Here is a 26,093-nt window from a genome sequence, read left to right on the forward strand (position 1 = left end):
ACACCCGCCTCGTCGCCAGGAGGGTGGCAGAGAACGAACAGCAGGCTGCTGAGCGTTGATCGGCAGGGAGTGGTCTGGAGTTTGAGAAGTCCCCTGCTCCACCAGGTGGTCACAACAGGACCCACACCAAGCAGTCAGAGGAGGGGGACAGGGAGGCAAAGATGAGCCACAGTAGTGGCCCTCACGCTCCCCGCGGTGGCTCTCCCGTTTCACAGCCATGGTGGGAGGAAGCCTCCCAGTGCACAGGACTCAGGGGGAGATAGGCTGGGTTCATATAATCCGAAACCATGTGTGGGTCCATCCTCCCCCTTGTGAGGCTGCTTTGGTTAGAGTTCTTGGACTGGGCCTCCTTGGAGCAGACCCCCACCGTGTGCAGTGGTGTGGGTCATTCACTGCCCAAGGGCAGCTGAAGGTCAAGTAGGGGCTGAAATCCAGCCTGCACCATGCTTGGTCAGCTGGCCCTCTGTGGGGCTGGGGCCCATCGGGGGTGCCCTGTCTCCTGTTTTGAATGAAGGTTCCACCTTCATTCAAGGTGCATGGTTGAACCATGCCATAGACTTTCAGTTACCTTTGGTCTTAGACATGAGCCTTCCTACCAAATCAGCAGGGCTTTGTGCATGCCCCGGGGCTTGAGTGCCCCGCAACTGCATGATGTTTGGCATAGCATATCCCCCTAAAAAATGCATTGTATACTCAAGTTCTGGGTGACTCAGAATGAAGTTTCCACTGGAAGGAGAAGCTCACAGAGCTGCCTCTACTGGGCATTGCAAGGCTCATTCTGCACCCAAACTAGCATGGCCCCAGCAGCTTCCATGAAGCACATGGAATGACTCCTTAGCATCTCCTGGGAAAGAGGCCATCTCTGGCCTTTAACAGATAAGCCCTCCATGTCATAAGACCTCTTAAGACTTGGAAACAACAATTTGCTATCTTCTTTTACCAAGAAAAGAAAGGACACTGGCATGGGAGGACAGCTGATGGAGCTCTCCGACCACCTGGATCCAGGCCTCTTGCCATCATTTAGTCCTAACTGGCAGCTGGCCCACATCCTCGGTCCACGAACTGTGTAGCTTCACTCCTTAGTTTTTTCATTGTTAGTCCCATGACATGGATGGTCTTCTTATCCACCTTTCCCAGTAATGTGGGAATGCTATTCAACTAGTCTTTCATTGAGTTTTATAATTTGCAGGAGATGGCAGATGACAGAGTCATACAGATCTCCCTTTAGAGAGATCTAGCACGTTATGGACAGTATATCCAGAAAATGGCTACCAGATTGCAAAGCTTATTGGTTGGTGGGTTAATTCCATTTGGTTAGAACACTGGGATGTTTTAGACCAAGTTCTGGGGTTCCAGCCTCAAATCCTCTGAGAATTGCCACTGTCCTACAGTCACAGACCATTTCCTCAGACACAGCCACATCTTGGGATGTGGTGTTGCCCCCAGGGCACAGGAAGTGTGGAGGCATCAATGCAAATCCATTTTCACCACTGGAACCGTAAACTTGGAATGCACCGCCCATCAGGGTCATCACAAAAAGAACAGCAGGGAATTTATAATCTTTTTTTTTTGTTGTTTTTTTCAGTTTGGACCTTTTATCATATAGATGCCAAAAATCTCAGAAGCTTGGAAGATTTTTCTCCTCCAGCTAGCCCTGAAAACATCTCTGTAATTTGTCCCACATGCACACTTGAGACGCCTGGAAGGTGTCTGGTATTTTCTTGTTCCAAATGCTTTGTTAACGGACTTCACAAAACCACTGACCCAACCCTACTTCTGGGAGGAAGGGACATGATTAAAAGCTCTTCACAGAGCTTCACTGAGATCCTTCTTGCCTTTCCCGATACCCACTTCTTGTGAAAAGCAGCCTGGAGATGTGTGAACCTCTTGTCTGGGGACCAGCCTTTCTCTCTCACACCCTGAGCCCACATGGTCAAGCTGAAGGGTTTCCACGGGGCTCTGGGAGCTCTCCTCTCCTGCAGTTTGCACCCAGTGGTCCAGCTGGCTTCACAGGACACTCTCGGTTTGTCGACAGAATCCTTAAACTTCCTCTACCCATAGCATGCACCTCAAAAGCAAGAGGGAAGCCTGGGTTCCCACCACTCTGCATAGGGCCTCGGGGTGTGGAAACTCCATAGGCCTTGCCTCTGGCAGCCTCTGGCAGCTTCTGGGTGTGGGAAGCCACACAACCATGGCAAACCAGCCACAAAGACACACCAGGGACCGCAAGCCTTCTATTCGGCACGTTCTGATTTTCATAAGGCAAGGACACAGAGAGAGAGCGAGCGAGAGGGAGAGAGAGAGAGAGAGAGAGAGGACCAAAGAAGTGAAGGGGTGAACACACATATCTTAAATCCCCTCCTACCACAGCTATTGTGATGTTTACATCTATAGCAAATTCAAAATCATGTTTAAATTCCGTAAAAATGCATCTAGCTATGACAGATTGCTTTCAACCCAGAATTCTTAGAATTTATGTTAAAAAGATGAATGAGATATATGGATCACACAAGGGTCAGGTTTATAAGGACTCTCATCTTCAACAGGGGGGGAAGAAGAGGGCAAGTTGCATCAGTGGGTTGCTGTCTTTTGGGAAGGGAAATGGGGCATGGGCATCCTGTTCTCTGGCTGCCATTTTGCTTCCCCCTGGTCTGACATTAACAGTGCTGGTTGGGCTCCATGGACTCAGCAGCTTGTTTTTGATGAGTGAGGGGCTAGGTGAGCCCAAATCCTTCCTGAACACTAAGGCCTATGCTTGAATCTTGGAGAGAATGTCACGAAGAGGAGAGATGGGTCTGTGGTGTTCTACAGACCCCAGGACAGAAGAACCTGCACCATGCGCCATGGGGAAGGTCTACGAATTCAGAGGTCTCGCCTCTTACCACGGGGTCTCCTATCTGCCACCGTGTTGCTCTCCAGCCCCCTGGAAGCTGGATGTGCATGAGAAACAGGCCACTTCCCTACAAGAAGAGTCAACCTGGAGCCCACCTTCACTCCCTTGGTCACAGTCAAGGCCCCAGGGAACTTGATCAGGCCTTGACCCTGGAGAGCACAGGGACTTCCTCCGCTTCATGCCTACTGCCCCTCCTCTCCCTGTCCCGCTACGTGGATGAGGCTGACAGGGACCGTAAGGGACGTCGGAACTCATGCAGAGGCCACTAACACACACGCCAGCTAGACGGCATCGCCAGGACCCATGCAGCACGGCACCTTCTACCCCCGCAAAAGCCGCTACGTGGCAGCATCAGCTCGCGACCTGCACCTGTGTGATGGCTAGAGCTCACGGATGGAAATTTGGATTTTTTTTTTTTTTTTTTTTTTTTTTTTTTTTTTTTTTAGATGAGCTATGGTTCTGAGCCAATCTATTTCATGGTACAGTTCGATGGCCTTCTCCCTGGGCTGCCACAGAAGATGCACACGCCGTGCAGCCCCAAGGGCAGCAGGGTCCTTGCTCCTCAAAGCCCTGAACAGAAGATCAAACGCGCGGCCCGAGGCTGGGGGGCGGTGTGCACCTTCTGCAGAGGGAGGTGCTCAGGGTCTGCACCCCCACCCCTAGAAGAGAAGCGGCAGACGCTCGCAAAAGAAAAAGGGTGTATCGAGTCGGGGAAAGCCCTGGACTCCCTCCCGCCCCGAAGGAAATGACAACCAACAACAAAAAAATTGAAGAAACAAAGAAAAACCAGAAGAAACGTTGAGGGAAGAAAACCAGCCAAACTTACCACACTGCGAGTGAACTTTTCTAAGGAAGTTCTACGACCTTGCTCACTTTCTGGCTTTAGGGGGGGAAAAAAAAAGGTAGGGAGAAAAATACAGAAAAAAAAAAACTCTTCAGCTTACATGTGGTTTCCAAACAGCAGCAGCGGCAGCTAATGAACAAAAACAACAGCAAAACAGGGGGAAAAAACGGGAGAAGAGAAGCAGCCAGCGCCCTAGGTGAGAGGCAGCGGGAGAGACAGCAAACAGAAGCCTGCCGGAGATGGTGCTGCCTCATTAGGAAAGGGGGTGTTTGCTTCTAAGGGCACCGCCCGTGGCACTGTGGGGCTCGGAGTCCAAGCCTCTGTGCCTTTGCACGGGACTCCGCCTGCTCCCTGCGTCCCACGGGCTGTGCTCGCAGGCTGGCACCCCTCATTTGCCCCCATCTGCAGGCAGATGCCTGGGGGCCTCACATGGGGACCCAGAACAGACTACCCCTGAAGGCTGGGGATCCTGATGGGATGTCAGGAAGTGGCTGTGGGCAAGGTGAGGTCACCAACGCCTCTGGAAGTCGGGCTTAGGACTCTGCGATTTTTTTTCCCCACCCAGATGCAGCCAGAAATTTCACTCACTCCAGGGACTTTCTACTGGTCCCCTGTTGACTTTCATTCTGTGTCCTTAGAGGAAGGAGGGTCTGCCCACGCCCGCTCTGTTGACAAAATGTTTTGGGCCTCAGAAGAAGTGTTTCGAACAGAAAGTGCCCTCTCGGTGTGTAGACAGGTGACCCCTTCTGAGGTTTACGCTGGGCAGGTGACAGGAGGCTCAGGGACCCCTGTGGAGAACTCTTAGCTAAGGAGCCCCTGCCAGGGGCCAGAAGAGGCAAAGCCCTCGAAACCTCCTCCCAGGACTAGTCACTCACTACCACACAGTACCATAGGAAGAGAAGAGGGTGTGGTGTGCTCCTGGCCTTCTCCCTAAGTTTCCTGCTTTGCCAAGAGGTTTGGGAGAGAATTACATGAATTACATCCCAAATACTGGCTAGTTGATCCTAGAGCCGTCCTAGAGCCGTCCTAGAGCCCTGTTCTAGGGTCTTGAGCCCGAGACTGGGAAATCTGGAGAGTACAGTCACTCACATGGAAACACACACACATTCTCTCTCTCTCAGCAAAAATGGAAAGTGGAGAGCTGAAGGAGCAGCCAGGTGCCTGTGGGTCTGCAGGGTGCTGGAAGCAGGGGGTGGGGTGCGTGTGGGGGGAAAGGGCAGCCACCTGTCTGTGCGGTCAAGGTCAGAGGGCTTCTTTGGTGGTGGTCACGCCCCTATCCCCTCTGCTGGCTGCCAGGAGACAGGACGTCGCAGAAGGAAAACACAACACGACACACACATACACACACGACACACCATGGCAGAGCCAGGCTGGTCCTTTTCCTCCCACAAGAAGCCAGAGGTTACCGTACCAAGTCTTGGCTCTGGGGACGGCAGGACTCAGCTTCCATCCTGTGCGCGGCATAGGCGGCACACACTCAGCTGGGGTCGGGCTGGTCCTGGGCCCTGCAGCTAGCACGATGTGCCTGTCATTCTTGTCCTCTGGCTACTGGGTTGCTGCTCACAGATGGGCACCATTTTCTGACTCATTCGGGTTCCTGCCTTGCGTATCCTGGAGGAGCCCTGGAAACCCAGCTCACCTGCCCCTTGAGAACCTGCTTTGCCAGAACAGCTAAGCTTATCTTTGACAATATTGGGAAAGAGGATGACCTAGGGAGGAAGGCTTGGGAGGCTGTGGCTCCAGACTCCACCACAAGATGGAAAGGCAATAAAGTGAGGTCGGATGAGATTCCCTCTTGTGGCTGGAGCATGGGACCTCTCACGTACCTTGATGACCTGGACATTGATATCACACGGCAAGCCCATCTCTGACATCAGGGTACTTCTAGGCCTACCTGAAAATGCCGAGTTACAACTCCAATCCACACCTGGAAACTCTCAGGGAGAAATGGAAGAAAAAGTAGGTTTTGTCACTGTTTTTGGAAACGATGAACCCCTGGATATTGCAAGGGTATTGGCGTCTGCAAGAGCTTTTCTGCCGGAGAACATCCCTTCATCTGGGGGCTGGGAGGATCATTCTAATCAGTTTCACATGTAACATTTCACAGGCAAGCTGTTGTGGGTCCCTTCCTCACGGGAGCGATCTCCTTTGAGAAGTTCTCCTCTTACCGGAGGACCTGTGGGCACAGGTGTCTCGGTTCCACTTCCTGAGCTGGAGTGTGTTACCCCTTCGTGTTCAGACCTCTAAGAGGACTGCATGGACTCTGGCTTCTCCTGGGCATGTGGTGGGCCCAGATGAGCCAGACTGCTAGAAACTCAGAATTTCTCCAAAGTGTGATCAGTTCAGGGTCTTGAGGCAGGAGAAATTGGAACATTCATTTTGGCCTTCCCCCACGAGATCTGGGCTGGAGATACCAGAAGTGTCCATAGCTTTTCTTGAAAAAATGGGCATCTGACGTTCCCCTCCATCAGAACCCTTCTACCTACACCCTCCTGCAAGGCCAACAGCAAGAGGCCAGGCTTCACATTTTCCATCAAAGAGTGACACTTGTTGGAAGCGGTGCAGGCAGCCAATAAAGCTGGGTTTCTGACAGCTTGGGCATTCCAGAATTCCCTTTCCCTTCCTCAGACTATCAGGAATATTCTCAGGGCTACCTCACGTCAGAAGAACGGGAAACAAAGGCTGTTCTAGACCCTGGAGTTCAATGGTACCAACCAGATACGTAGACAGGATCCTGGCACACAAGGGAGACAGACAGTACACAGAGAGGAGGACTGTGTGGCCGGGAGAGGCAGCCCGACGGAGGGCGCATGGGTGGACAGCCGTAAGCTCAGGGACTGGGGTTGGCTGCGAGGGGAGCCGAGGGGATATCCATGGTCCTGAGTGGCGTGGCACGGAAGCTGTGGATTTGGGTGCAAGGAGAGCCACACTTAAACACAAGTGGGCCTCGGAGCAGAGCTGCAAAGCGCAGAGGGTTTGCAGGCAGACTGGAGTCCCAAACCATCTCTCCTGCCTCCCCTTTCCCAGACCCCAGGCCCCTCCCGGCTCTGCCTGCCCTCCTCCCAGAAACCCAGCAGAGTTCTTCCTGTTTCAGCTGCCCCTTGTCACCTACATGCTGTGGGTCCCTGAGCGCCCCCAGTCCAGATGCCAAGGGCTGCAGGGAACCATGACTTGATTCCAAGGGGAGTAGAATTACGAAACTAGGGAGCAGTTATTTCGTGGCTGAAAGAAAAGGCAAGCACTGTGGGGCATCGGGGAAGGGACAATTCCAGGAGTTACTTCCAGGGCCAGATTGGGGTCTGGGGGGAGGACTTGAAATCTGTAAGGTTTTCTACCCAGTGAGGGGGTTGCCCCGATCCTTGTCTCATCCTCATCGCTGAGCAGGTCAGATTTTACCTAAAGTCTGTGGTAAGGGGGTCAGACTTTGCAGTGAGGGGCTCTTTCCGGTTTCCTAAGGGATTTGCAGATGTCACCGCCAGTCCCGAAATCTTGTGTTGAGCCACCGTGGCCTTGATATTTAGTCACACTCCCTGCTGTGGGCAGAACGCACAGGCCAAGGTAATGGGGCCATGGAGACAGGATGCCACACCCTGGACCTGGGGGGTGGGCTGAGGTGGTGACTATTCTACTTGTCTTCCCGTGGAGTGGGAGCAGACAGAGAGGGGAAAGAGGAAAAGAGAGAATAAATAAAACCCAAGGGATGATACTCTCATTGGACATCAGCAGCAAGCAGCAAGGCAAGGGTTAACAGTGCTAAGAAAGGTGGGCCTGCCCTTCCCAAAGATACCTTCTTCTTGGCCAGCAGCAAGTCCTGGTAAGCGTTCGACCGGAGGAAGCGGGCGTAGCTGTCACTCTTCATCAGCTTGTATATGTGTTCCTGGGAAGGAAGGAGGAGGGAAGACACGAGAGAGAGCTGTCAACCACGGCTAAGGAAAGGGGATCATTTGGGTTCCTGTTTGAAGAAAGAGACAGAGGGACGCTTGTGTGCATCTAGAAACACTTGTGGTATGTTTGTTTTGTTCTTTTCCCACCCAGAAACACCAAACAACCTATATCTTCTCCCTTAGAATGATAACTCCTTGAGGATCGTGTCCCAAAGGCTTTGTAATTGGGCCTTGGTGCCACGCGGAAATGCAATATTGCTTAATGGTTAAAACCACAGGCACAGCCGTGAGCAGGAACCAACTAGTGGTACACCCAGCCACTTGGATGAATCTCCAGGGATTTATGGAGGGAAAGAGCCAGTCCCCAGAAGGTTACACACTGTACGATTCCATTTGTATAACATTCTTAAAATGACAAATTATAGACATGGACAATAGATGAGTGGTAGCCAAGGGGTAAGGATGCGAGGGGGGTAGGGAAGGGTGTGGTTATAAAAGACAATATGAAGGATTCTCGGGGTGACGGAGTGTACAGAACTACACACACACACACACACACACACACACACACAAGTACAGGTAAAATTGGGAAACTGGATACACTTGGTGGATGTAGCAATGTCAACATCATGGTTGTGATATCATTCTATGGTTTGCAGATGTTACCATTATGGGAAATTGGGTAACTGTATTAGGTCTTACAGCTGCATGTGAATTGAGAAGTATCTCAAATTAAAAAAAAAAACAGGGTGCCTGGGTGGCTCAGTGGGTTAAGCCTCTGCCTTCGGCTCAGGTCATGATCTCAGGGTCTTGGGATCGAGCCCTGCATCGGGCTCTCTGCTCATCAGGGAGCCTGCTTCCCCCTCTCTCTCTACCTGCCTCTCTGCCTACTTGTGATTTCTCTCTGTCAAATAAATAAATAAATAAAATCTTAAAAAAAAATAAAATCTTAAAACAAAAACAAAAAAAGCCCCAACTCCATAGGCAACGGTGCAATTAGGTCAGTTGTGCCTGTTAGAGCCACCCTCCGGTCCTGGAAGGGTGCCCTTGGCAACCATCTATGGGGCATGTGAGCAAATACGCCAGGCCTAAGGCTTACATCCAGGAGGGGCAGATGCTGTGGCGTGGTGCCCTCTCCTCGCCCGGGCTTCTAGAGGCATTTGCATTCTGGCCTTGTTGCTGAATTTCACCCTTGACTTCTAGCTAATTCCTATAGTCTGTGGGCCCTTCCTCACAGATCTGTCCTCACCAAGGGCAGGGTAAGCTGGGAGCCTTAAAAGAGGGCATTTGTTGATTGGAAAAAGATTATTTATCAGTTGTGATGGAATAAATGTGGCTCAGCTGTCCAGGAAAACCTGGCTGTCCCAAGAGAGGACCTGTTAAGAGGAGTGGTGGGCTTTCCCTAGGGAGGATGGGCTTGCTGGCAGAGGCTGGCCTGGTAGAGGAAGCATCTTCTCTTACATACATGCACTGTTCATCCCATGAAGCTGGACGAGGGCTTCGGGGCTCGGGGCAATGAAGAGCCGGACAGTGAGGGGAGAGTGCTCAGCTGAGAGGCGGGACTGGTCATTAAGGGCCTTCTCCCTTGGGACTTGCCTTCCAGCGGAGGGTAGAAGAAGTCTCCCCTCAGCAGGGGGGCACATTTTAGAGAGGCCTGGCCAGGAGCCAAGCAAAATTCATGGAGGCAAGCAAAATTCAACAGTGGCTTTGATCTGAACCGAATTTGATAATCCAGATGTGGTGCATTTCATAAACTCAGTGAGAACACGCTTCCCCTAGTGTTTTCCTGCAATTTTCAGACAGAAATCCAGCCCACTTTAGTGTAAGTTCCGTAAAGGTAGAAACAATATGTCTTTATCTCTTACATGTACAACGTCAAGCACGGGATTCAGTGTTAGTGACGTTGTTTCCAGGTTCACGGACGGGCTGGCGTGAGTAACATTCTGTGAGTTTATAGGCACCATACTTGTGACTTCTGCTCACCTCAGCTCCCGCCCTCTGCTTGGAAGGGGAGTGGGGCTCACACGCAGCTTGAAGGAATCCCATGTGTGAACATCTTGGATCATCTCTAATGGCCTCAGAGCGTAGGCTGAGGCGCTCTACTGGTCTTGGTTTTTATGTGTGGTCTCTTTAAATTGTCCTACCATTTAAATCATAGGTACAAATGTTAATGACTCACTGTCTCTTTCTTCTTGTCTCCGGCATTGCTTGTGTCTGGCTGACAGAGCCAGGTGGCTCTTGAGTCATCTGGAGAGACCTGCCATTCATGCCTGGACCCTCTCCAAACCCCTCTGCGAGGTAACAGGCTCCTGCTTCTCATCCTGGCTTCTCAGAGGAATCCAAATCCCAGGTCTAGCTCACAACCACACCCCTCCCCGTACTGCCCCAAGAGAAGTAAGGAGATCCCTCCTAGTCCAGCACTTCCGGCCGTGGCAACAAACTTCGCCCCTCATCTAGCTAATTCCTCCAGCCTCAGTGTAGGATGGAAAAGCCTGGTCCATTAGAAGGATGAACTTGTCAATTAAAAAAGAACAGGATAAAGCACATGTCTAAACATTTCATCACAGAAACAGTCGGCAAATATTTAATGAGCGTCTACTAGGAGCGAGCACCCTGTCAAGCATTGAGGTGACAGACTAAGTCCCTGCTGTCATAAAGCTTAGAGTCTATGAAGCAAGATTGAAACACAAAGTCATAGACTACAACTCCCAGAGCAGTTTTAGGTCCCAGCCACTCATGAATTTTGCGTGGCTCCTTGTGGTGGGCTCACTCCCGTCAGCAACTTCTGTAGACCTTGGGGCATATTGGAGCTAAGGGCTCCAAGGTAGTAGTGTAAGCACAGGGTGTTGAGAATAGGTGTATATGGGATGACCCACTCTGTCAGAGTAGGGTACGGCCTCTGCCCCCTCCGGGCCTCCATTTCCCACAGTCCAGTGGTCCATGGCTGCCCCCTACCCTCCTCTGCTCCCCCAAGCCAAGAAATGGGGCCTTTGATAGACCCAGTTATAGAACTCTGTTCTTTCCTCCTTGCCAGCTTTGTCTAAGAAGCACAAAGACAGTAAACAGGGGGTGGGTAAATGGAGAGCCGAGGTTTTTCTGGGAATGAGAATTAAGATGGGACTCAGGGTCTTTGGCCAATTCCCAAATGCGATGAGTTTATCACTGCCAGGGACAGCAAGTGTACAAAGCTCTTGGCAGTGACCTCTACTGATTTATGGGAGGTTCTGGTTTGTTTCCCCTGCTCTGAAGACAACCAGTCTTAAGGGAAATGTATATCCAGAATCTGCAAAGAGCCACTGGCAAAACCAGGAAGCCCCCACTGACAGAATTCCTCAGGGGCTAGAGAAAAAGTAGTTTGGTCTTCTCTTTTCTTCTTTGCCTTTTCTTCTGCTCCCATCCTCCCCTCCTTCCCTTCCTCTCTGTCCTTTTCCTCTCCTTTCTTCCCTTTTCTCCTTCTTCATTTCTTTTCTCCCTCCCTCCCTCTCTCCTTCCCTCCCTCCCACCCCCCCTTCCTTCCTCCCTCTCTCTCTTTCTCCTCCTCCTTATGCCTTCTCCCCCTCAAGAAGAGATAGCTGAGTTGACTATGAACAAGTAGAACTAGCAGGGTCCCCATCTGTCTTCCTGACACATGGGAGAGTGAGGACGGTTCTCCACAGCCTGAGCAACGGACTCTCTAGGGCCCTAAATCCTCCCGAACATCTTAGCCGCAGTTGTCAGCGTGGGGAAGGCATCACACCCCTGTGGGAGCTGACAGCCATAGCGCAGGGATGTCAACCTGACGAGACACTCCACCCGCATCTCCCTTTTTGGGCCCAGGCCTGGGATGGGAAGCTCTGCTCGCCTGGGATGTTAAGGTGAAAGCAACAACAGGAACCCGGAGGGTGCGAGATACATGTGGGCGCTGGAAGGAGCGGGAAGTGCAAGCTGTCTCAAACCCACACCTGCTTCAAATCAATGCTTTGCTATGATGGTCCTCATTTGGGAATCTCCTGTATTTTTAGGCAAAACACAGGGACCCTCACAAGCACTGGGGAGGGTCATCAGACAAATACCTGGCGCCTTGGGCCCCAAGCATGCTGGAGCAGCTGACTTGCTTAAGAGCACCCTCATGTCCTCCTCTTTGCTGTGGGTCCCTAAGACAGCGACCATATCATTTCCCAGCTTTCGCACATCCCCCTGGAGTGGGACACCACTCAGCTGGAGCATTGCGCACCTGCCGAGAGCCCTTCTTGTGATTTTTGAGTGCACTGCTTTTCTTTTCCCAGAGACATGGGCCTCATCGCTGCTCTCTTACCTCCCCCCCCCAGATTTCCTGGAACAACATCCAGGCTTTGGGGACTGCTGGGTCCATCGTAATCCCTTGGAGGAAGGTGAGACTGTAGGGTAGAAGAGGGTGTTGCTGGGCAGAGAGGTGGAAGCGAGCCTGGGCTGGACGCTGAAGGCTTGGATTCAGGTTCTGACTCTTGCCCCTCTCCGGCTCTGCCTATCACACAATTCAGTGAGGACATTGAAGTGAGGGCACGATAGAATCTATATACATGTAACGTATTAATAACAATCAGCCTTCATGCTGTGGCCGTCCTTGCTAGGGAGGACATGGGGGTGAGCCCAAAGACGGCAGGATCCCTGGGGTGGGAGGTAGGTCGAAGCAGAGCCATAATTTAGTTGCTGTTGTGTGCTCTGAATCAGTGCTTCAAGTTAAACAACCCCATTTTACGGACGAGGATTCTGAAACTCTGAAAGGTTAAGGGATTGGTCCACGTACAGAGCTAGGATTTGAACCCAGAACTGTGTGACCCTCCCCTCAAAGCTTGTACTCTTCCCTGGCATTTTGGTTTTCACCGTCTTTGAGCTGGAGTTTTGGGGGGGGTCAGTGTTGCGTGACTGGGACAAGAGGTCCTCAGTGTGTCCTTGACAGAAACATAAGGGGTCTCCGCTGGAGTCCTGAACTGAGTCATCCTGGTAGTAGATAAGCTGCCCTTTGGGACCCATTTACTACCTCTGCCATTGGTGATGGTGATGCCTGGGTCACTCAGGGCAACAGGTGCAGGCTTCTTACCTCACAGACTGTGTACAACTTGCCTCCCATGCCAGAAGGAAGGTCCTGACCTGGCAAAACTCTGGGGTCTGACTGGGCCCTTGGGAAGCCGTAAGCAGCAGGTCTGTATCAAAGCAAGTCACCCAGGAGATCCCTTTCAAGAGACTCTCAAATATTATAAACCAGAGGTCTTTAGACCCTGGCACGGTTAGCTGAGGGCTAGGGAAAATTAGCACTTGTTTCAACCTGGGTCCTGCAGGAGAATGCAAGATGGGACTGCACAGTGTTGAGAACACGATGTGAGGCCTAAATCAGCACCTGCTGAGTAGACGTAGGCGAGGCAACAGAAATGATGTCATGGCAGTGTGGACACCCACTTGTTGTCCTCATGGAGCAGCTTTGGATGACCTCCTAGGATCATGCGGATCTTAAATGAGAAGCCCCCATTTGGATTTCTTCGTCCTTCCACGCAGAACTCGAGGACACTAGTTTCCATGTCATGCAGCATTCCAATCATAAGAGAGTGTAAGAATATGTCCTCATTTGCCTTTACCCTGCAAAGCCTCTGTATCAACACGTTCAAGGTAACTGACCAAAGGGTGCAGTCCCTTGAGGCTCTTCAATCCCTATTCTGTGCACAAGAGTAGCTTTCAAGACAGCTTTGTGCATTGCCTTTTACCTACCCAAATGCCATGGGCATTAACTCAGACTGGTGTTTTCCTTTTCCTCTTCAAGGTCATGGGGTTTTGTGCAGGCAAGCTATGCTCTGAAGCATCAACAAAGAAATTTTGGAATTTAGCTCTCTGGCGCCTTCTCTCTAGGAACTACTCATCTGCGTGGTAATAAACAGAACCAGATCACAAACAACAGGTCTGTTCTTTTGGAGAACACATCCCTCCCTCTGCTGTTCATCTCCCTAAAATAAAACCACCCACAGAATAAAATGAGTAACTCTTGGAGCTAGCAATGCTATGGCATTCTTTATTACACTATGTTGGGCATGGGAAGTCTAGCAGGAAACACCCTCCAATCGAGGATTAATATCAGGAAACTTGGGGGCAGTCTTGTGATAGAGACACACAATGCCAGCACCGCTACCACCAGAGCAAAGGTGACCAGCCTCCAGCAGGCTGCGAAGGCTTCTACTTCTGAGTAATCTGGGACAAACATAGATGTGTACTCCATATAAAAGCTTTGCCTTTTAAACAAAGCACATGTTCGACGCCTTGCGTTCCTTAATCAAGTTGCTTTTAAACATCTTAGTTGTGATAATAATAGAAACCCTTGACTAGAGGCTTCTTGTCTATTTAAAGGAGGTGGAGACTTGCTGGTATCTTTCTCATCTCTTTCATCACCCATCCCCACTTTGTTGCACTTTGATCATGCCATGCATGGACCATGGCCAAGTAGAGTTTCAGGAACTTAGATGGAGGTCTACTCCTATGTATCCGTATATTCCCAGAGCCTAGAACACCTGGCTGTTAGTGGGTATTCCAAGTTTTGCTGCATTGGTATGTTGTAGAAATTTAATCTAACTGGCATTTATTGATCACCTACTATATGTGTTCCCCAAGGTTGTTTGGCAAGATTTTTCAAAGTGGAAAGCCAAGGGACAGATTGTCCTTCTATTTTCTAATGACAGGTGCAGCTGAGAGGGTTAATGATTCTGGACTGAGTTGTCAAGAAAATTTTTCAAAAAATTTGAACCACAGGCAGAGCATTACTTTAGTGGTTGTGGGGACTTATGGAAGACCAAATTCTCATCAAAGAACTTTTAAGTCCAGAGGTGCTAGAAGGCCCAGAGGGGTCTCAGTGGGGCATTTTAGAAGCTCAGGTAGGAAAGGAGCCAGGGGTTGGGGGTGAATGGGGGGGGGGGTGGGACTCAGACTGCTGGGAAGCCAACATAGGATCCTACAGGAACTGGAACCAAAGGCTGGGTTGGTCTGCCTAGTTCAAGTGTCAATCCATTTGATGGACATATTTCTAATCCAATCCAGTCCCAATGAAGTGTTTTCTCAGGCCTGCTTTGTTTTGTTTGTGAAGAAGGGTATGCTCTTAGACAAGTTCTGCCTGATGGCCAAGAGTCACAGAGGCCTCCCACTACCTTTGCAATTTCCCTCACTATAGAATGTCACAGCTCATAGGTCAAGGTCTCTCAACTGAAATGGGAGAATGACCGTTCATGAAATGGATGGATGGGGAGATGGTTGAATGACTGAATGGGCCCAACGATACAATCCTGGGAACACCCGAGACTTTTCAAATTGAAGCCAGGCAGCCACTGTGCATCCAGCTGACTTCCATCTCCCTCCCGCAGCCTGTAGAGGCTCTGGGAAGAGGGGACGGTCCTAAGGGGAAGCCTTAGGTTCTCAATAATTCCTGTGGTTTCATTCTCTTCTCCAAAAACCACCGGCAAAGCTTTAGATTACATGCTCCAAGATTCAGATCTCTCTTGCTCCAGCTCACCCTGCCCACCACCCTCTGATACCCTCTCTTAGCTCAAAGCCTTCCATGCCTTGTTACCATCTTCACAGCAAGAAAGTTTGAATTCATCAGGATGACACGTGAGGCCCACAGCATTTGGCTCCTACATACCTTTCCTGCATTTTTCTCCTAAGAACTCCTTAGATGAACAGACAATTGGGAGAATTATTTTTTGGTCTAGCTTGGAATTATAAGACCTTGGGAATACTAGAGCCATTCACTTCTGTGAATTCACACACATAAATATGTAGCACTTTTTACTTATTCAAAAAAACTGTCAGGCCATTAGCTCATCTGATTTCTCAAAAACCCTTTGAGGGCTATATGGAAGCCATCATCCTCATTTTCTAGATGAGAAAACCAAGGCATGAAAGGTCAAGGTTCTTGCCCGGGACCACATAACAAGTGAGAGGCAATGCAGGTCGTCTGGTTGAGAAATAGAGAATTCAATCCATAGCGTAAAGAACTGAGTCCTTAAAAAAACAAACAAAAAAATCATGGCCCACTTTCTTTTTTTCCTTCCCTTACAAAGCTAAATCTGTGAAATTGGAACAACAGAGCAAACAGCTGAGGGCTATGGTCACAGCCCACAGACCTTTATGGAAGATTTGGTCTTGGCCCAAATTTTCAAAAAAGCCAAATGGATCAGCAAAACACAAGTTGCAAATGCGGGGTCCATGCTGACGGGGTGTCTCGTAAAATATTTCCACAGGAAGCAAACACAGGCAATTAACTTTGTAACAATGCGTGCGGTCAGATAAAAAACAAAATCCTGGGAGAGAGCTGGCACCCCACCCCAGTCCTCATTTCAAAGGAATCCATAAATCTAGCTGACCTATTCTGGCTACTGACCCTAGCAGTAGGGCACACAGTCACAGGTCTACGGCACTCTGAGTCCCCCAGTGGCGGGCTTCTGAGGAACAGTTGTGACCATCTGAAGAAGCCACTCACAGCTCCTGATCCCATAAAGGAGGATTTCAAAGGGTTTAGGAGTCGTTATTCCCACTTTGCAGATGGGCAGAATGAGGAAAGCAAGCTTAAGACTTAAATGTGCTATCCTAGACAGAGCATGTAGCAGAAGCATTTTCAGAGCCTGCTTCCTGGCCAGACCCTTCTGTAGAGAAGGAAGGTTCCTCAGGTCTCAGCATGACAACCCAGCCCTCAACAGCTAACAATCCAGGGACAGTGTGATCTGAGTAGCTGACGCTTGGCTCAGGGTCAGGAGATCTCAGTGCAAGTCTAGACTGGTCTTGGGCTGCTAAGGAATTTAAGCTCTTTTCCTTACCTGGAAGCTTTGGAATGACACGTGTATCTGGGGTGGGTGGCTGTGTGGACCAGAAAAGGAAAGCATGGGAGCATTGTGGCACTGGCTGACTTCTCAGTCTGTTCTGTGACCTCCAACCCTTACTCGGACTGATTTGCTACCACACCAAGAGAGAGCCCCTCTGACCTTCTCTCCCAAAGAAATGGAAGATTAACCCCTCCCAACCTGCTATCTTCTACCTTTCTGGGTTTCCTGAAGCATTTCAGTGATTTTCATGATATACGGTTTAGCACAAGGGTTTCAAGTGACAGGCCTCAAACTCACATCTGGCCCCTTATTTCTTTATGGGTTGTGAGCTAAGAATGGTTTTTACATTTTTAAATGGCTGAAAAAAATTAAAAAAGAATATTTCATGAAAAAGTATATGAAATTGAGCTTTCAGTAACTATAAATAAAGATTTTTTTTTGGAACACAGCCATATCCCCTCCTTTATGCTGTTTATATTGTAATGTTGTTACAATGTAGCTGTTTTTATATCACAGAACTGAGTAGTGGTGACACAGAACATATGACCCACAAAGCCTAAAATTTATACTGTCTTGTCCTTTACAGAAAAAGTTTAGTTTTTTAAAATTGAACCCTGGTTTGGTGTAAAAGGCAGGCTACAGAATCACCCTATTTGTGTAATCACCCTGTACACATAAATTGAGGAGGAAAATACACTAAAATGGGCATTGTCTCTGGGTGCTAAAATTACATGCGATTATTTGAATTTTTTCACCAAACATGTTAAACATAAAGGTATAAAAATATTAATCACATTAGGAAAATAAAATAGTAAGCATTTATTCTATTTTAATATAGGCCCAATCATTTTAGTTGTTGATGTGCTTTGTTTCACCTGGTCCTTTTTCCATCCCCATGTGTGGGGACCCTTGTACCTTTGTTACACAAATGAGGAAAGACCGAGGGAGTTCAAGTAACTTGTCCAAGGTTACACTGCTAGTTAGAAACACATTGTATGTGGTACTTCTTTTCACTACATCTGTATCGTGCACCCCAATGTTCATAGCAGCAATGTCCACGATAGCCATACTGTGGAAGGAGCCAAGATGCTCTTCAACAGATGAATGGATAAAGAAGATGTGGTCCATATATACAACGGAATATTATGCAGCCATCAGAAGGGATGAATGCCCAACATTTGCATCAACATGGATGGAACCGGGGGAGATTATGTTGAGTGAAATAAGTCAAGCAGAGAAAGATAATTATCAGATGGTTTCACTTAATTGTGGAACATAAGGAATAGCATAGAGGACATTAAGAGAAGGAAGGGAAAAATGAAGGGATGGGGAAATCAGAGGGGGAGATGAACCATGAGAGACCATAGACTCCAGGAAACAATCTGAGGGTTTTAGAGGGGAGAGGGATGGGGGGATGGGTTAGTCTGATGATGGGTATTAAGGAGGGCACACATTGCATGGAGCACTGGTTGTTACACACAAACAATGAATAACAGAACACTACATCAAAAACTAATGATGTAGGGCACCTGGGTGGCTCAGTCGGTTAAGAGTCTGCCTTGGGCTCAGGACATGATTCCAGGATCTTGGGATCAAACCCCGCATTGGACTCTCTGCTCAGTGGGGAGTCTGCTTCTCCCTCTCCCTCTCCCAATCCCCCTTCTTGTGCTCTCTCTTGCTCTTGCTTAAATAAATAGATAAAATCTTTTAAAAAAACAAAACAAAACAGAAAAATCCCCCAAACACCAATGATGTACCATATGGTGACTGACATAACATAATAATAATAATAATAAAAGAAGCACATTGTATATTTACGGTGGAAACACACTTAAGAAACAAAAGGGAACAGGTTGAAACAAGTTTGCTTAGAAAGAGTGTTTTATTTGAATTCACAGGATACTGACCCTAACATAATGAGGAATTTAGAGAGGATCTGAGTAGCCTCTCTGAATCTACTCTGCCTCAGCAATGAGGTATTCTTTTTGTGGAAGTACCTGGAAAACCACAGAGCACTGTACTAATGAAGGCTGTTTATCCAGAAACTTGTCAAGGCACAACCTGCTGACTTCCTAAGATTTCCTATTCCATCTTTCTCAAACTAAAAACAACATAAATGTCAAGAAGAGATGACTGGTTTACTAAACTATGGCACTTCCACACAATGGAATACTATGCAGCAATTAAAGAACCAGGCAACAATCGTCTTGTTGCTGCTAGTGTGGGCGTTGTAGCTCCGAGGCTGCTCTGTGATCAGGCAGGAGAAAGTGAATGAGTAATGACGTGAGGTACTAGGGCCATCAACTGTGGCATCCTTGAGAACCAAGATTCTCAGTATAGAGAAAGGGGGTACAATATAAAAAGAAGAGGTTAAATAAAATCTCCTGTAATTTTCAATTTGAATAGAAAGTATAAGTAAGAACTTATGATGTATTTTTAATCACCACCAAAACCCACTAATTTCCTAACTCTGTCCATTGAAAAGGTCTAGAGAGGATGACCAACCCAGAAACAATGAGCACCTCCAAGTGCCTAGATTATTGTCTCTAAGAACCATTTCCCACCAAGAGAAACTAGGGATCCTAGGAGAAATGGCTGATTCCAGGTCTGGGGCAAGGTCTGGAAGATCTTAGCTTCCTTGGTATGTGAATGACATCAAAGGTTACCAGGGTCATGTAAAAAGGAGCCAATGACTGAGATGGCACAATCCAAACACCAATAAAAATAATAAACAAAATGGACACCATTGTGTCCACCAAATGTGTTTAACCAAATGTGTTTAACCTATGAATTTACAAAGATACTAAAAACAAAACAGGAAACCCTGATTGGTCATTGGAAGATGATAGTAAACTACTCATTATTTTGAAAACTAAAAAATAAAGGGAAAAAAGCAAACACTTACCCTATCTTTCCTATATACATTGTATTATTGGATGCTCTAATAGGAGATATATTTGATTATTTGTATTTCAGCTAATACATGAACAATTAACTAATGGATCTAAGCAATAAACATCAACAGATGCTAAAATCACTAAACGAGAAAACTATACCTTATGAGCCTTCTGACATGAGAGGACAACACGGTTTATGAAGCAGTTTTGCCCACAGACATCAAATGTAAATGCAACTAAATAGCTAAATCAAACTAATTTGTAGGAAATATGGAGGGTAGAAGGACATGTTAAATAGCACCACAGGGCTGCCATAAAAGAAAAAAAAAATCCAGGCTGTGGGAATCTCTACAGGCCAAAAAATACAATTTCTTCATGAAAAAAAGTGCAAGGGGGCAGGGAGGGGAGTAGAGGGATATAAAAGAAACCTATAGATTAAAAGGCACATGAAAGACATGTCAATATACTGCGATGTGTGGGCCTGATTTGGATTCTTTTTTTTTTTTTAAATTTTTATTCATTTGACAGAGAGAGAGAGAGAGAGAGATCACAAGTAGGCAGAGAGGCAGGCAGAGAGAGAGGGAAGCAGGCTCACCGCTGAGCAGAGAGCCCGATGTGGGGCTCGATCCCAGGACCCTGAGATCATGACCTGAGCCGAAGGCAGAGGCTTAACCCACTGAGCCACCCAGGTGCCCCCCTGATTTGGATTCTGATTTTATTTTATTTTTAAAAATATTTTATTTATTTATTTGAGAGAGAGAGAAAGGGAAAGAGAGAGAGAGAGACCACACAAGCAGGGCAAGTGGCAGGTAGAGGGAGAAGCAGACTCTTGTTGAGCAGGGAACCCAACATGGAGCTCAATCCCAGGACCCTGGGATCATGACCTGAGCTGAACGCAGAAGCTTAACTGACTGAGCCACCCAGGCACCCCTGGATTCTGATATTAAATTAAAGGTTAAAAAGTGGCATTTATACCACCGCCATAAATTTGAACATTCGCATATAACATATATATGTTATAAAGAAAATGCTGCTAATTTTTAAGGTGTGACAGTGGTGTTAGTAATGCTACATACTAGGTATTCACAGGTGAAATGATGTAATGTCACAGAGTTGCTTTAAAATAACCTAATGGTAGCTGAAAAAGTAGGTGGGGGCACAGATAAAATGAGATCAGTCCTGTATTGATGATTGCTCAGGCTGGATGAAGGCCCATAAAGGTCTGTTGTTCTGCTCTTTCTACTTTATCACATGTTTACATGTTCCCATAATAAAAGATTAAAATAAATCCTTCCTCCCAACATCTGGCTCGTCGACTGGTTCTGACTAGTATCTCAGGTCTTGTATTTCATGAACAATGGAGAATTGAGCTGTGTGTTTCAGATCGTTCATCTGAGGGGTCTCTCTATTAGCCAAGGAGCTCCTCCATCACTTTCCTCACCAGAATACATCAGTACGTGCTTGGGAGTATATACACAGACACATACAAAAAAAGATTTCTCATGATTTAAATATTTTGCTTTGAAGCTGCAAAGAGTTATGAGAGGGTTGAATTTTCATAAAGTAACAACATGGAACTCTATAGAACCAAATTTGCCTGGCACCAGCGTTCAGGGGAGCTCATGGCCAGAGGACAGGAAAGACAGTTATGGTGCTGAGCTTGGGTGGTGCTTCCATTTAGAAGTTCTGAGAAAATAACCAGGCAGATCCGGATGACAAGGGACATTGGTTCTGTTCCCATGCTATTATTTGCATCAGTGCCACTGAGTTTCCTAAAAATAATGTCTGTAGGAAAGCGATGTATGCCAATTCTCTATTTGGGGACCCCACAGGTGAGAGAAATGAAGAGGGTTGAAGAGACAAGACTGAACGTTTAAGCCCCATCACCCCAGGTGTAGGATGGGTGAGAGGGAATCACAGTTAGGGCCCAGAAAGTGGATGGTTATCTTTAGAGATGGTACCTCTCAGCTCTCAAGGTAAAGCATGTTGTTTAGAGCGGCTTACGTGGCTCCTACTTCTTTTGCAAGCCTCCCCAGCATCTGTGCCCAGTGGTAGCCTCCGGGCTTAGGAGTCTCTCCCATGGCCTTCCTGAAACCTTAAACCTTAAACCTTAAACCTGAGACTGACCCCCGTTCTCCCACTGGTAAAATTTCCCATTCTTTTGTCTTTCTCCCCAATGAGCCCGTAACCTCCTCGAGGGCAGGGGTTCCGTCCTTCTTAGTGGTATCTCATCACATAGCACAAGGCCTGGGATATAGAGGTGCCCCCCAAAGAGTAACTGCAGAGTTGAACGTCACTATGGAGGTAGAGTAAGTAGTGGTTATGAGCTGCGCTTCGCGGTGAGACGAGACTCACTGCCCTGCCCGCTCCCTATACCCACTTTGCTGATGTGGTGTTAGGGTTTCTGGATCCTACTACTGACTTATTACAGGACCTCAGATTTTGTAAAACATTTTGAGATTCTCCTGGAAAGGATAACACCCATAACTAAATGTCTATCTCTCTGCAACAATGTAACTGATCCAGGAAGACAATAATACTAGGAAGAATTTCACTATCCACTCACCTGGACTGGTTTCCCCTGATGGCCTTACAATAATAAAACCTGAAATTCTAGCTACACACAATGCCTTGGACCTATATGAAAGGGTGAGGTGTTGGAGTGGACAAATGAACACTTTTTGAGTAGATAAGAACTAATCGAGTAGATAAGCAAACCTGGGCATCTTCGAATGTGTATCTCCCTCCATCTTTGACGTTTTGACTGGTTATCTCGTAGCTGTGAGAATCCAGGTTGATTGCGCTTGGGGCCCCTGGAGCCAGGAACTCTTGCCAGATTTCTTCTACCCTCTTGGCCACATCCTGCAGGGGTTGTTTCTTGAGGTCTTGGACAGCCAACCAGAACCTGGGAAGCATAAAGAAAGTCATTTCCATGGCGCTCAGCCTCTGGACTCTGCTGGATGTGGTCCCAGAACACACAGCCCATAAAACTCATTCTGCTGCATCTCCAGACTTCCCTGCTGCCACTACCTAAGAGCAAAGATGGTAGGGACTGCTGGAAATTCACAGGGTGCTACATTATTGTGGAGAATTGAAAGGAAGTGCCCATTAGAGAAATCATTGTACTTCTGGTTACCAAGAGGTTTCTTTCCCTTTACATCAAGGTTTCTCAAGCTCTGCACTATTTCCATGTTGGGCTCAATGATTCTTTTTTGTGAGGGCTGCCCTGTGCATTGTAAGATGTTGACAGCATGCCAGGCCTCTACCCACCAGATGCCAGTGGGGACCCCTCCCCAAGTTGTGACAACCAAAAATGTTTCTAGGTATTACCGAATGCCCCCTAAGAGGTGAAATCCCCTCCTGGATGAGAGCCAGTGTTCTCCACAGGTGCCCTGACACAGAGAGTATGAATTCATTTGTTATATCTGGTTGGGATCAGTTTGCAGCTCAAAATGAAGGAAATCACAGAGGCACAGAGAAGCTTGGAATTATAACGAATATCTGAGCTGGAAGGACCCAGCTATTCATGTTGCTGATGGAAAAGCAGCCCGTTTGCAAGGTCGGTGTCCAGCATGATGCTTAGCATATAGTAGGTGCTCAATAAATGGCTGTTGGCTTGAAGATGAGCTCCTGAGGAACAAAGCTGGAGAGGCACACATGGGCAACCTCTATGCCAAAAGATTCTCCAGAGAGCACTGGAGAGAAAAACCTCTAGTTCACTTCCATATGTGCTTTTCATGAATTCCTCAGCATCAGCATGGCAGCGGCTGTTGGAAGAGCTGGGTGTGAGCTCTTTTCTGCTGAGGGCAGCAGCAAACAGGGCTAAGCTTGGACAACAGCTCCCTGGTCGTGAGGATGATTCCCAAGGCAGCCCTGGGGAGGGCTTGCAGCAAGACCCAGATCTGGGAAGCACACCTTTTTTTTTTTTTTTTTTTTTTTTAAAGATTTTATTTATTTATTTGACAGAAAGAGAGATCACAAGTAGGCAGAGAGTCAGGCAGAGAGAGAGGGGAGGAAGCAGGCTCCCTGCGGAGCAGAGAGCCCGACATGGGGCTCGATCCCAGGACCCTGGGACCATGACCTGAGCGGAAGGCAGAGGCTTTAATCCACTGAGCCACCCAGGCACCCCTGGGAAGCACAGTTAGTGCCTTGTGAACAAGACAGGCCAGTGTCCCCATCAATGAGACACGAGAACAGGCCCCAGGCTATGTGGTTCCCACAGCCATAGCTTCACACATAAGCCAGTCAATGAAAGGGCAGGGACAAGAGAAGCTGGACCACAACATGGTGGAAAGTGTGTTCAATCTGTCATCGAATTGCACCCAAAGTAAGACGTAATTGTTTTTCCCTTTTCCTTTCCTTTTCTTCTTTTCTTTTCTTTTCTTTTCTTCTTTTCTTTTCTTTTCTTTTCTTTTCTCTTTTCTTTTCTTTCCTTTCCTTTTCTTTTCTTTCTTTCTTTCTTTCTTTCTTTCTTTCTTTCTTTCTTTCTTTCTTTCTTTCTTTCTTTCTTTCTTTCAAGGTTAAGCATGTTTTTCTGCTGCTGTTCTTAGAATTGTCTTTGGAGCCAAGTGCATGGCCCAAAGGCGCCACTTAGTGGCCAACTGTGGTAATACAGCTCCATGTCCACCAGGAGAGAGGTGTGTGTGCCAGGGCTTCTGGACTCCCAACTCGTCCTGCTTTGCCATTTGGGATTCTAATAATCTCTTTAAAGAAAATCCTCATGGTTCCCTTGTTGGTCCTGAACAGCCAGAGTCCAGGAAGGAGATTTAATGACCTCACTTGACCAGAAGACCAGGAAACACAGTTCAGTCCTCATCTTGACTATGCTGCTGTCTTGGAATTGTGCCTTTCAGGACATCCCTTCCCCCATCTGTAAAATGGGTACGAAGTGGGTGGTGGGATATGTGACGTGGGTCTCAAGAAGTTCCCATCCAGGTGTAACAGAAATGCTTTCAGTTCCCGTGGGTGAGAGCCGTAGGGAGGTCAAAGGGGACGGCCACATGGTCAGTACCGGGCTTCCTCCTTGGATGGCTGGGCGTTCTCTCTGTGGGGAGTGGGGTTCTTCCACCTCCCAACCCCATGCCTCAGGGTCCTTAGGCCTCTCCGTCCCACCCTCGATGTCTGCTGTGGATGAAGGAGGTGGCCAGGACACAAAGATGAACATGGTCATCTGGTGATGTCTTTGTCCGAAAGGCAGGGTGTGATGGGCAGGTGAGAATTAGGAAACCCAGCTTTGAAGAAGCAAGCTGCTGTGGGTTTTTCAAAGGACCGGAAGGAGTGCTCGTGGGCAACTCACCAAAGATGGAGTCAGTGAGTCTTTGGCAGCCACGTGTTGGGGCTGACGCGAGAAGGGCCCTCCCTCAGGGAGTTGTCTCTGGGGTGAGTCCCCCTGGGCTGGAAGCAGCTCCTCTGGGCCAGCATCCTTCCCGAGCCTACCCAACCCTGCAGTTTCTCACACACATGGATGGTTCCTGGGCAATTTCCTGCTCCCTCAATCAATGTCATGTGGGGGTCACCTTCTGTCACTTTCTGTCCGTTGTTTCGGGCTGCTCTGAGGAGAAGCTCTCAAGCTCCGGGAAGGCCCTGAGGACCCAGCAGCTTCCGAGCTCTGCAGGCTCCTGCGGTTCCCAAGGCCTCAGAGTCCCTTTGGCAGAATGATCTGGGAGCCGCAGTCATGCCCATCACTCAGCAGGGTATAAAGAAGGTCTAAAGTGGATGTCAACGGAGACTCCAGAATCCAATGTAACACACTTGTACATAAAAATTAAAAGGTTCCCTTTGTCACAAACCAAGAATTTTTCAAAATAAAAGTACAAGAAGAAACCACAGGCCTGTTCGAAGACGAGGAGGAGATGACATTCCTCAGACAGCCGTCTTTCCTTCCTGCCCTCACAGGGACCCTCTCAGCCTTCTGTCTGCCTTGCAGATGACCTGCCTTATCCTTCTCAGGTGACAGCAAAAATGCTGTCACAACAGCATCCTGACATCCTGTATGTGTTTACCGTCACCGGCTTTGAAGAACCTTTGTGTCAATTTGAAATTCAGAGCAGGCTCCAGTTTGCATTTGCCATCTGTGAGCCCACTGGCCTGAGGCGGGAGCGCCGTGCTCCGAGCCCCTGGGCCCCAATGGCCCAGCCACACGCCCCTCTCCAGGGCCACGGAGCTCCCCGCCACACACCCGGGGCGGGCTCGAGGCCCGTGGAGGCTGGGGCAGCTTCTGCCTTCCTGAAGCCTGCAGGTACAGGTACCGCTCCTTGAGGACGCCAGCGAGAGTGGGGGGCCGATGCCAGCAGCGGCATCAAACCCGCCATCCTGCACTAAGCCTCTGTGGCTTGCAGCAGAAGGGCTGTCATGACTGGCAGGCCACAAGGACTTGTTGGTATCAGGGAGACCATCTGTCCCGCTCCGCTGGAGTCGTCAGAGCGTGGGGAGGCAGCCCGCGCTGGCATGGGGTGTGCGGCGATGGCTCAGGAATGCAGGCCTGGCACGGGCCTGGGTAGGGAGCCCATGGGGGCTCTGACGCCCCAGGGCCCAGCAGCAGCCGTAGTGGGGAGGGTTCCAGGGGCAGGTGGTCCCCGGACTGCCCCAGGTAGCCTCCTCTGTCCCCAGGACCTCAGTGCTGGCAGGGAGTGGGATTTTCTCCTGGAGGCTGGCTGGAAGCAGGAACAGCACACAGCCACTGTCCCTCTCTTGCCAGGGCTTCTGGGCAGCCCCTCAGTTCTTATTTTCCCTATTTTTTTTTTTTTTTTCATAAACTAGGAT

At 48.6% G+C, this 26,093-nt stretch overlaps 1 protein-coding gene across 12 annotated transcripts in view; it reads right to left on the reverse strand.

Annotated features, from left to right (window-relative positions):
* Positions 1–26,093, reverse strand: part of RGS6 (regulator of G protein signaling 6) — a 558,551-nt gene that overhangs the window by 17,416 nt on the left and 515,042 nt on the right. For 7 of the 12 annotated variants that reach the window (XM_047737326.1, XM_047737332.1, XM_047737327.1 and 4 more), the window contains exons 15-17: positions 22,050–22,236; positions 7,525–7,614; positions 3,720–3,773 (exon numbers count right to left, since the gene is read on the reverse strand). In XM_047737326.1, the coding sequence (XP_047593282.1) occupies positions 3,720–3,773; positions 7,525–7,614; positions 22,050–22,236 (331 nt within the window). Of the gene's footprint in view, positions 1–3,333; positions 3,774–5,258; positions 5,674–7,524; positions 7,615–22,049; positions 22,237–26,093 lie in introns of those variants that run through there. The other 5 variants (XM_047737328.1, XM_047737337.1, XM_047737329.1 and 2 more) reach the window with 3 other exon arrangements.

Source organism: Lutra lutra, chromosome 7 (assembly GCF_902655055.1).
Source record: "Lutra lutra chromosome 7, mLutLut1.2, whole genome shotgun sequence".
NCBI lineage: Eukaryota > Metazoa > Chordata > Mammalia > Carnivora > Mustelidae > Lutra > Lutra lutra.